The sequence below is a fragment of the Lontra canadensis genome, unplaced genomic scaffold (genome assembly GCF_010015895.1).
Source record: "Lontra canadensis isolate GAN:19392208 unplaced genomic scaffold, GSC_riverotter_1.0 scaffold7, whole genome shotgun sequence".
NCBI classification, from domain to species: domain Eukaryota; kingdom Metazoa; phylum Chordata; class Mammalia; order Carnivora; family Mustelidae; genus Lontra; species Lontra canadensis.
This window is the reverse complement of record NW_022631001.1, coordinates 30,414,052-30,426,739: the sequence shown is the minus strand read 5'-3', so window position 1 is coordinate 30,426,739 and position 12,688 is coordinate 30,414,052. Positions and strand designations below refer to the sequence as shown.

Sequence of the window (12,688 nt, the reverse complement as noted above, 5' to 3'; positions counted from 1 at the left end):
CACTTAAACCGTAGCCAATCAAATAATTCCCTTGCTTTGCTTTTGTTTACTCTATAAAAGCCTTTCCACTAGCTTCTGTCAGTAGAGCACAGTTTACCACTTTCAATTTGGTGCTACCCAGTTTAAATAAACTTTGCTCAAATAAAGTCTTGAAAATTTTAATATTCCTCAAGTTAATCTTTAACAATACTAAAGGAAAGTGTTCTATTCTCATTCCAAGGGAGCACAACTTTCAGAACTGATGGGATTCTCAGTTCTTCTACCACCCAGAATCCACTTCCTAATATAATTTCTAGGTGGGTCCCAAGTCCCCTTCTTAAGTGCTAGGTAACGTAGAACCTTCTTTCTATAGATGTTGTGAGTTTCTTGGGTTCTACTTTGTTCCCTCTTTCTTGTAATATGGAGTCACTTCTGTAGCTGAGCCCTAAAGATTCTCTCCCCTAGATGTAAATCCAGAATGTATTTTATAGTCCCTTCTTCTTCTTCTTCTTTTTTTTACTTTTCTTTTTTATTTTTAAAAAAATTTTAATTTTTTTAAACATATAATGTATTATTAGCCCCAGGGGTACAGGTCTGTGAATCTCCTGGTTTACACACTTAACAGCACTCACCATAGCACATACCCTCCACAATGTCCATAACCTCTCCTTACCCCCTCCCTCTGGCCCCCCTCAGTTAGTTTGGTGACATTAAGAGTCTCTTATGGTTTGTCTCTCCCAATCCCATCTGGTTTCATTTATTCTTTTCCTAACCCTCAAACCCCCCATGTTGCATCTTCACATCCTCATATCAAGGAGATCATTTGATAGTTGTCTTTCTCCGATTGGCTTATTTCGCTAAGCATAATACACTCTAGTTCCATCCACATCGTCGCAAATGGCAAGATTTCATTTCTTTTGATGGCTGCATAGTATTCCACTGTATATATATATACCACATCTGCTTTACCCATTCATCTGTTGATGGACATCTAGGTTCTTTCCACAGTTTGGCAATTGTGGACACTGCTGCTATAAACATTCGGGTGTACGTGTCCCTTCAGATCACTAGGTTTGTATCTTTAGGGTAAATACCCAGTGGTGCAATTTCTGGGTCATAGGGTAGTTCTATTTTCAACATTTTGAGGAACGTCCATGCTATTTTCCAGAGTGGCTGCACCAGCTTGCATTCCCACCAACAGTGTAGGAGGGTTCCCCTTTCTCCGCATCCTCGCCAGCATCTGTCATTTCCTGACTTGTTAATTTTAGCCAGTCTGACTGGTGTGAGGTGGTATCTCATTGTGGTTTTGATTTTTATTTCCCTGATGCCGAGTGATGGTGAGCACTTTTTCATGTGTCTGTTGGCCATCTGGATGTCTTCTTTGCAGAAATGTCTGTTCATGTCTTTGGCCCATTTCTTGATTGGATTATTTGTTCTTTGGGTGTTGAGTTTGATGAGCTTTTTATAGATTTTGGATACTAACCCCTTATCTGATATGTCACTTGCAAATATCTTCTCCCATTCTGTCAGTTGTCTTTGGTTTTGTTAAGTGTTTCCTTTGCCTTGCAAAAGCTTTTTGTCTTGATGAAGTCCCAATAATTCATTTTTGCCCTTGCTTCCCTTGCCTTTGGCGATGTTCCTAGGAAGAAGTTGCTGTGGCTGAGATCGAAGAGGTTGCTGCCTGTGTTCTCCTCAAGGATTTGGATAGATTCCTTTCTCACATTGAGGTCCTTCATCCATTTTGAGTCTATTTTGGTGTGTGGTGTAAGGAAATGGTCCAATTTCATTTTTCTGCCTGTGGCTTTCCAATTTTCCCAACACCATTTGTTGAAGAGGCTGTCTTTTTTCCGTCGGACATTCTTTCCTGCTTTTTCGAACATTAGTTGACCATAGAGTAGAGGGTCTATTTCTGGGCTCTCTATTCTGTTCCATTGATCTATGTGTCTGTTTTTGTGCCAATACCATGCTGTCTTGATGATGACAGCTTTGTAATAGAGTTTGAAGTCTGGAATTGTGATGCCACCAAATTTGGCTTTCTTTTTCAATATTCCTCTGGATGTTCAAGGTATTTTCTGGTTCCATACAAATTTTAGGATTATTTGTTCCATTTCTTTGAAAAAAATGGATGGGATTTTGATAGTGATTGCATTAAATGTGTAGATTGCTTTATGGTAGCCTAGACATTTTCAGAATACTTGTTCTTCCAATCCATGTGCATGGAACATTTTTCCATTTCTTTGTGTCTTCCTCAATTTCTTTCATGAGTACTTTATAGTTTTCTGAATATAGATTCTTAGTCTCTTTGGTTAGGTTTATTCCTAGATATCTTATGGTTTTGGGTGCAGTTGTAAATGGAATTGACTCCTTAATTTCTCTTTCTTCTGTCTTGTTGTTGGTGTAAAGATATGCAACTGATTTCTGTGCATTGATTTTATATCCTGACACTTTACTGAATTCCTGTACAAGTTCTAGCAGATTTGGAGTGGAGTCTTTTGGATTTTCCACATATAGTATGATATCATCTGAAAAAAGTGATAGTTTGACTTCTTCTTTGCCTATTTGGATGCCTTTAATTTCTTTTTGTTTTCTGATTGGTGAGGCTAGGACTTCTAGTACTATGTTGAGTAGCAGTGGTTATAATGGACATCCCTGCCATGTTCCTGACCTTAGCAGAAAAGCTCTTAGTTTTTCTCCATTGAGAATGATATTTGCAGTGGGTTTTTCATAGATGGCTTTGATAATATTGAGGTATGTGCCCTCTGTCCCTACACTTTGAAGAGTTTTGATCAGGAAGGGATGCTGTACTATGTCAAATGCATTTTCTGCATCTATTTAGAGTATCATATGGTTCTTGTTTTTTCTTTTATTAATGTATTGTATCACATTGATTGATTTGCGGATGCTGAACCAACCTTGGACCAACCAACCACAACCCTGGAATAAATCCCACTTGGTTGTGGTGAATAATCCTCTTAATGTACTGTTGGATCCTATTGGCTAGTATTTTGGTGAGAATTTTCGCATCTGTATTCATCAAGGATATTTCTGTAATTCTCTTTTTTGATGGGTTCCTTGTCTGGTTTTGGGATTGAGGTGATTCTAGCTTCATAAAATGAGTTTGGAAGTTTTCCTTCCATTTCTATTTTTAGGAACAGTTTCAGGAGAATAGGAATTAAATCTTCTTTTTTAAAAAAAAGATTTTATTTATTTATTTGACAGACAGAGATCACAAGTAGGCAGAGAGGCAGGCAGAGTAGGGGGGGAAGCAGGCTCCCTGCTGAGCAGAGAGCCTGATGTGGGGCTGGATCCCAGTACCCCTGGGATCATGACCTGAGCTGAAGGCAGAGGCTTATTCTCTACAATAATTCTCTCCAATATACCTTCTGCCCCCCTCTCTCTTTCTTCTTCTTCTGGCATCCCAATTATTTTAATATTGTTTCATCTTATGGTCTCACTTATCTCTTGAATTCTTCCCTCGTGGTCCAGTAGTTGTTTGTCTCTCTTTTGCTCAGCTTCTTTATTCTCCATCATTCGGTCTTCTATATCACTAATTCTTTCTTCTGCCTCATTTATACTAGCAGTAAGAGCCTCCATTTTTAAAAAAAAATTTTAAATTTATTTTTAGCGTAACAGTATTCATTGTTTTTGCACCACACCCAGTGCTCCATGCAATCCGTGCCCTCTCCAATACTCACCACCTGGTTCCCCAAACCTCCCAACCCCCGCCCCTTCAAAAACCTCAATTGTTTTTCAGAGTCCATAGTCTCTCATTCACTTCCCCTTCCAATTTCCTTCAACTCCCTTCTCCTCTCTAACTCCCCTTGTCCTCCGTGCTATTTGTTATGCTCCACAAATAAGTGAAACCATATGATAGTTGACTCTCTCTGCTTGACTTATTTCACTCAGCATAATCTCTTCCAGTATTGCACCTCATTAATAGCTTTTTTGATTTCACCTTGATTAGATTTCAGTTCTTTTATTTCTCCAGAGAGGGCTTTTATTTCTCTGGACAGGATTTCTCTAATATCTTCCACTACTTTTTTGAGCCCAGGTAGAACCTTGAGAATTGTCATTCTGAATTCTAGATTTGACATATTACCAAGTCCGTATTGATTAGGTCCCTAGCCTTCCATACTGCCTCTCGTTCTTTTTTTCATCGTGAGTTTTTCTGCCTTGTCATTTTGTCCAGATAAGAATATATGAAGGAGCAAATAAAATACTAAAAGACCCCAGGAAAATGTGCTTTAACCAAACCAGAAGAGACCCCAAATAGTGGGGGGGGGTGGGGAGAAAGGGGGTAAAAAGAAGTTCAGAAAAAAAAATTAAAAGAAAAAAACAAAGAAAAAATATAAAAAAGAATATATAGAAATATTTATATATATTATATATTATACATATAAATATATATATATTTTATATATATATATATATATATATATATTAGAATGGTGACTAGAACAGGGTCACCCACTTAATTTTGGAAGTATTTCAGTCTCTTAGAAGAAACTACCTCTCAAAATTTTAAAGAATGAATTAATTTTAAAGAAAGAGTGAATTTTAAAGAATGAAAAACATATATAAGGGTAAAAACAGTGAAGGGATGAAATATGACTATAAAGATGAAAAAAATTATTTTTTTTTAATTTCTGAAAAAGGAGTTGATAAGGTAAGTTGGTTGGGAGAATAACAAAAAAGAAAGTGGACAGAATTTGCTCGGGTTGGAGACTCGAACAAGCTTGGTGCTAGATTTAGGGTGTATTTTGATCTATTAGAAGAAGTTGTACCCCAGATTTTTTAGAAGAAAAAACCCTATGTGTATACAAAAAATAAAGTTAGATACAATGAAGAATAAAGTAGGATTATAATAATAAAAGTTCAAAAAAGTTTTTTTTTTTTTAATGAAAGGTATTGTTAAGATAAACTAGTTAAAAAATGTTAAAAGAGGAAAGGGTAAAAGTTAAAAAAAATAGCAGAAGAAAAAAATTAAATAAAATTAATTAACTTTGCAAGACTAAAGATTCATGGGGAGAAAGCCATGAATTCCATGCTTTGCTTTCTCCTCTGGAATTCCACTGTTCTCCTTGGTCAGTGAACTTGATCTTATATGGATTTCTTGTTGATCTTCTGGGGGAGGGGCCTGTTGTACTGATTCTCAAGTGGCTTTGCCCCAGGCAGAATTGCACCGCCCTTACCAGGGGCCAGGCTAAGTAATCCGCTTGGTTTTGCTTTCAGGAGCTTTTGTTCCCTGAATGTTTTCCATAGAGTTCTGGAGGACAGGAATGAAAATGGCAGCCTTCCAATCTCTCGCCCAGAGGAGCCGAGAGCTCGGGGCCCCTTTCCTCAGTGTGCCCTCAGAGAAAAGTGCTCAATCACTCCTGTCTCCCTGGCCTCCAGCTGTGCTCTGAGCTCACCCAGCCTGTGACCAAGCATCTCTGTCTCTGGCACACAGCTCCACCTGGAGCCTCTGAACCCCTGCAGATCCCTGAGATCTTCTGGGGGGGTTTCCCTGGATCTTGTGGGGACCCCACTCACAGAGCAGTGGCCTGTGCCACAGATTATGGCTCAAGGTAACCCCGAGCTGAGAGCTCACTCCTCAGCTCTGTCTCTGTAGTCAGGTTCCCTGCTCTAATATCTGCAAGATCTACAACACTCAGACACCCCGATCCTTCTGTGACCCCACGGGAACTGGGGCCACGTTGTCCCCACGTGGACTTCACCCCTGCTTAGCCTCTGGAGAGCGATGTCCCTCAGTGGAACAGACTTTTAAAAGTCCTGATTTTGTGCTCTATTGCTCTGCCACTTGCTGGGAGCCGGTCCCTCCCCCCATGGTCTATCTTCCCGTAGCTTTGGATTTGCTTCTCCACCTATCCTACCTTTCAGAAAGTGGTCGATTTTCTGTTTATAGAATTGTTGCTCTTCTTCTCTTTGATCTCCTGTTGGATTTGTAGGTGTTTAGAATGGTTTGATAAGCTATCTAGTTGATCTCCTGCTACTTGATGTTGTCTCAATGTGCTACTTCTACGCCATCTTGACTCCTCCTCCCTTTATAGTCCCTTCTTTGTGTTGCCTGAATATTTTTGAAGCTGTGAGGTCCTGAGTTCCTGGTCCCAACTCTTACTATCAGTGTGACCTGCAGCAAGTCAATTAATCTCTTTGTACCTCAGTTTTCTTAGGTTTTGAGTGGGGTTAATAATAGTACTAACTCACAGGGTTCTTCTGAAGATTAAGAGAATTAATATCTGCATATATTTTATTTTTTTTAAAGATTTTATTTATTTATTTGATAGACAGAGATCACAAGTAGGAAGAGAAGCACGCAGAGAGAGAGAGGAAGAGAAGCAGGCTCCGCGCCGAGCAGAGAGCCCGATGTGGGGCTCAATCCCAGTACCCTGGGATCATGACCTGAGCCAAAGGCAGAGGCTTTAACCCACTGAGCCATCCAGGCACCCCTCTGCATATATTTTAGAACAGTGTCCACACTATCCATCCCCAGTAAATACTCAATTGTGTTGTACATTATTGTTATTTCCTCAAAACAGAGTCATAATCTAGCTCACAAAAAAACCTCTCACATTAGGGCAGCCTAGACTCTCTTACTATTTTTGGTTTTGATCTATATTCTTCAGGGACCAACTAATATCACTTTTACAAGTGTTCATCAGTAAATGCTTTTCCAAGGGCGAAAACAGATTTTTATCCTATCATCAATATGAAGCAGTTTGTTTTTGTCCACTTTTGTCTTAGCTCATTTCAAGATTACAGAAGAAAGTGATGGCCTCAGTTCAGTGATAAATTACATGCATTACATATATTCTGTCAATATAAATCCATCAAGAAAAAGGCTGGGTCCTTGCTGTTGGCTCCTGAAGATCCTCTGTTCCCCCTCCTAAAGAGCAGTGGGCAAGACTGACAACATGGAGCAGAGGAACCAGAGTGGGAGGGTAAGTGAGTTTGTGTTGCTGGGCTTCCCAGCTCCTGCACCACTGCAGGCACTTTTATTTGCCCTTTCTCTGCTGGCCTATGTGTTGGTGCTGACTGAAAATACACTCATCATTATGGCAATTAGGAACCACCCCACCCTTCACAAACCCATGTACTTCTTTCTAGCTAATATGTCCTTCTTGGAGATCTGGTATGTTACTGTCACTATTCCCAAGATGTTAGCTGGCTTTGTTGGGTCCATAAAGAACCAGGGACAGCTAATTTCCTTTGAGGGCTGCATGACAAAGCTCTATTTTTTCCTGGGACTGGGCTGCACTGAGTGTGTCCTTCTTGCTATGATGGCTTATGATTGCTATGTAGCCATCTGCCATCCTCTCCACTATGCTGTCATTGTCAGTGGCCAGCTGTGTGTGCAGCTGGCCGCTGGCTCCTGGGCTGGAGGTTTTGGCATCTCCATGGTCAAAGTTTTTCTCATTTCTCACCTCTCCTACTGTGGACCCAACATCATCAACCACTTCTTCTGTGATGTTTCCCCATTGCTCACTCTTCCATGCACTGACATGTCAACAGCAGAGCTTACAGACTTTGTCCTGGCCATTTTTATCTTGTTGGGGCCACTCTCTGTCACATAGGTCCTCCTATGTGACCATCACTGGTGCTGTGGTGCGCATTCCTTCAGCTTCCGGGTGCCAGACAGCCTTTTCCACCTGTGCCTCTCACCTCACTCTTGTGATCATCTTCTATGCAGCCAGTATCTTCATCTATGCCCGGCCAAAGGCACTCTCAGCTTTTGACACCAACAAGCTTGTTTCTGTGCTCTATGCTGTTATTGTACCATTGCTTAACCCTATCATCTACTGCTTGTGCAATCAAGAGGTCAAGAGAGCCCTACGCCATACTCTGCACCTAATCCGGGGCCAGGATGCTAAGCACGGGAAAGCTAGCCGAGATGGGTAGAAAAATGCTCTTGAGCTCGGGGTCTGTATCTTCTATAAAGTCCAGAGGAGCTCTTATGGCCTAAATTAGGGACTAGGATTCAAAACCACCTTCAAGGAACTAATCCAAGAGAAAGAAGAGGGATGGATTGCAAGTTGACAGCTGAATTTCTGGACAGCACTGAAGATACATGCTAGAAGTTCCCATGTCCTCTGCTCTACTGTAGTTTACATAGAACGGTTCATGAATCATGTATCCTGATGGGGTGGAAAGGATTGACTGAGCAGAAGACTGATAGCACTTCAATATTTAAACAAGAAACAAATGCAGAACTAGTATCTCTCTAAATGGCCTTTCCTGGATTTGCTCTTTGATTTACTTCTGAGGCTGAAAGGGTAGAAACGGAAAGCACAAGGAGGAAGCCATTCAAGGAAGCACAGGCTTTATTATAGAATAGCTTTAGGAGACTTTTGGTGAGATCTCTTCTAGCCACAAGCCACTGACTGTAGCCTATGAGGTAGCAGGAACCCAGGTGATTATTTTAGTATGAATTACAAGGCAAGTAGATAGGAAAGTGAGAATTTTTGTGTTGGCAACATACCACCTCCTGCACTACAGAGATCTCTAGCTTCATTACCTGATTACCTAGGTTAGTGCCCACATGGAGCTAGTGACTGACAGCAGTTGTTTATTTAATCTTCTGTCTCTATAATTGGGGAATTGTTATATCATAAACTTATAGTTTATATATTAAATGGAATCTTATGTAGGTCTTAACATAACATGATATACATGTTAATGACAGAAAAAATATTCTTAACACAATAAATGCAAATAGTATTTTATATAACAGTATCAAATACAGCAGGCTTACAAATGGATAAGGAAGATATGATATAGATTTATATACACACACATGCTGAAATATCACTCAGCTGTAAAAATGATGATGTACCATTTGCAGCAATATGGATGGACCTAGAGGGCATTACACTAAGTGAAATAAGTCAGATTAAGGAAGACAAATACCATATGGTTTCACTTATATGTGGAATCTAAAGCATCAAATGAATAAACAAACAAAATGCAGATTTAGACCTATATGTACAGAGAACAAACTGATGGTTGCCAAAGGGGAAGAAGGTATTGGATGAATAAAATGGGTGAAAGGAGTGGGATATACAAGCTTTCAGTTATGGAATGAATAAGTCAAAGCATATGGAAAACACAGCATAGGGAAAACAATTGATGATATTATAATAGTAATGTAGTGAGACTGATGGTAGCTACACTTGTGGTGAATGTAGCATAATATACAGAGGGTCAAATTACTATGTTGTACATCTGAAATGCACCATTGTATTTCAACCATACTCAAGTTTTTAAAATTAATTTTAAAAAAGCTTAGGATATGAGGAAGTGGAGATGCAATGTAGGGGGCTTGGGGGTAGGAAAAGAATAAATGAAACAAGATGGGATCGGGAGGGAGACAAACCATAAGAGACTCTTAATGTCACAAAACAAAATGAGGGTGGCTGGGGGGATGGGGGTAGGGAGAGGGTGTTGGGGTTATGGACATTGGGGAGGATATGTGATATGGTAAGTGCTGTGAAGTGTGTAAACCTGGCGATTCACAGACCTGTATCCCTGGGGCCAATAATACATTATATGTTTATAAAAAATTTTAAAAAAGAGCTTAGGACAGCCCAGCATAAAACTAAGCATAGACTTTTAGAAAAAATGCCTGGTGATGGAGATTAAGGAGGGCACATATTGCATGGAGCACTGGTGTTATATGTAAACAATGAATCTTGGAACACTACATCAAAATTTAATGATGTACTGAATGGTGACTAAGATAACATAATAAAAATAATTTTAAAAATTAAAAAAAAAATCTTTAAGTAGGCTCCACGCCCAGCATTGCCTAGCTTTAACTTATAACCCTGAGGTCAAGACCTGAACTTAGATCAAGAGTTGGACACCATAACTCACTAAGCCACCCAGGTACCTCAAAGCATATGTTTTCTGAGCAAAAAATACTGTCAGACAGCACAGATGTTATACTTATGAAGCAGATGTTGGTTCTACCTGCAAAAACACATCTAAAATCTGACCATCTCAAAAGAAAAAAAAAAAAAATACCAGTCTTATTTATTTATTTATTTAAAATTCAAATTTCTTTTTTTTTTATTTACTTATTTCTTTTCAGCATAACAGAATTCATTGTTTATGCACCACACCCAGTGCTCCATGCAATACATGCCCTCCATAATACCCACTACCTGGTTCCCCCAACCTCCCACCCCCCCCCGCCCCTTCAAAACCCTCAGGTTGTTTTTCAGAGTCAATAGTCTCTCATGGTTCATCTCTCCTTCCAATTTCCCTCAACTCCGTTCTCCTCTACATCTTCCCATGTCCTCCATGTTATTTGTTATGCTCCACAAATAAGGGAAACCATATGATAATTGACTCTCTCTGCTTGACTTATTTCACTCAGCATAATTTCTTCCAGTCCCGTCCATGTTGCTACAAAAGTTGTGTATTCATCCTTTCTGATGGAGGCATAATACTCCATAGTGTATATGGACCACATCTTCCTTATCCATTCATCTGTTGAAGGGCATCTTGGTTCTTTCCACAGTTTGGCGACCGTGGCCATTGCTGCTATGAACATTGAGGTACAGATGGCCCTTCTTTTCACTACATCTGTATCTTTGGGGTAAATACCCAGTAGTGCAATTGCAGGGTCATAGGGAAGCTCTATTTTTAATTTCTTAAGGAATCTCCACACTGTTCTCCAAAGTGGCTGCACCAACTTGCATTCCCACCAACAGTGTAAGAGGGTTCCTCTTTCTCCACATCCTCTCCAACACACGTTGTTTCTGGTCTTGCTAATTTTGACCATTCTAATAGGTATAACGTGGTATCTCAATGTGGTTTTAATTTGAATCTCCCTGATGGCTAGTGATGATGAACATTTTTTTCATGTGTCTGATAGCCATTTGTATATCTTCATTGGAGAAGTGTTACTTCTCCAATGAAGTCTTATTTATTTGTTTAAATTAGACTAGAAGGAAATTAACTGAAGTGTTAGCTGTAACTATGCCATGAAGACCTTACTCTTATAAATTGCAATTTGTGACAAGGGTATTTTACTGATGTATTTATTTAAATAAACATTTCTTACCCAATAAAATACAAGACTTTATTCTTCTGGACAGAGAGATGGTGACAGGGTATCTCGATGTATCTCGATGATTTTTAGAAATTTAGTTACCTACTATTACCCAAGACCCAGAACCCTGAGGACAATAGCCTACATGAAGCTTCTCTCTCCAGATGTGGGAGCCTTCTCTTGTTGCAGCCTGTCTCTCCATATTTTTCTGCTGCTTAATAAAGTCTGAAAGACTACTAGCAAGGAAATTGAGCATTATTTGCTAGCTGATTCTTATAAAAAATTCTAATATAATATTCATGTCATTTTGTGCCCAAGTACATAACATTTTAAGTATTTCATAATTTATTTTTTATAATTTATTATATTATAATTTATATTATAATTTATATTTATAATGACTTGATAAAAGTTCATCAAAAGCACATCTCCCAACCACCTCCATAGAATAAATTTCTGAAACGGGGTTACAGTCTGGAATTGGAGTGTCATCCTAGAGGCATCATTGTTGGAGCTATTATATGAACCTCCTTATAGGTTAATTCCAGTTAGTAGGAAGTAAAAACATGATACTGATTCCTTTCTTGTGCTCCTTTTTATATATTGTGCTCGTTCTATAGTAAAATACATTATTTTTTGAGTTCTAAAAAACACTTCTAATTCTGAAATCAAAATGTAGAACCAATTATTTCAGGTATAGGAAAACTGTTAACAGTTTCCTGTATATACTCATTTTTCTGTAACAATGAATGAAAAGATGCTTGAGTCCATGTGAATTACAGCAAGATCAAAACATCTCTTGACTTGGACTGCATTTTCATAATTGTGTGGTGATCCAATAGCTCATATTGAATTTTATGTCAGAAAACCCAGGATTTTTCAAGTAAACTATTAATTGTCAGAGGAAGTATTCCTCACACTCCACTGATGAATTAATTCTGCCCCCAACCTACATAATGGACTTTATTTTATCCCTGTTACATTTGACCTTGTTTGTTTTAGACCATCTTTATAGTCTGCCATTCTTTAAAACTATTGCATAGATAATATGACTCTTTCATAATTCTCTTTTGCCAGAGCAGTGTCTGGGGAAGTCTCCAGTCCCCTTCATCATTACAGGAGAGAAGAGTACAGATCCAGACTGGGTCTTTCAGGTAGGAGAGATACTCAGAGTGGTAACTCACATCTACAGAACAAGTGAGGAGCAACATAGAGGGCTTCCATGCTAAAAAATATCTACTGGTTCCCATTAACTTTGATAAACTTAAAGTTCTTAGTCTGCCTTTCATGTTTCTTCACAGTATAGTCTGTTTTCCCTTTGGTCCCCCCCTCCATTTTTGGGTCTTTTTAAAAATGTCTTGCCCAATACAACCTCATGCAGATGAATTTTAGATTGTGATTTTTTTATTCAAACTTTATAATCCAATTCTTTCATAATTTGTTAACATTTCACATTGAACAGAATTAGAAAATATCCATAAACCTTTCCAGAAAAGAGCATTTTAAAAATAACAGTTCTTCTATTGCACTGAAAATCCTATTTTGCTTTAAAAGCCCTTATAAGTATAAGCATAAGTAAAGACTGAGAAACTATCAGAGGGGACTTAAGAGACAAAATACTTAAATAGAATATATTTTAGAGTGGACCCTGTG

At 38.8% G+C, this 12,688-nt stretch overlaps 1 protein-coding gene across 1 annotated transcript; it reads left to right on the top strand.

Moving 5' to 3' along the window:
* The first annotated feature begins 6,893 nt into the window (after positions 1-6,893).
* LOC116865415 (olfactory receptor 226) lies at positions 6,894-7,878 on the top strand. The gene is given in 2 exon segments (XM_032853686.1): positions 6,894-7,550; positions 7,552-7,878. Coding segments are annotated over 2 exon segments (984 nt in total).
* The last annotated feature ends 4,810 nt before the right edge of the window (positions 7,879-12,688 follow it).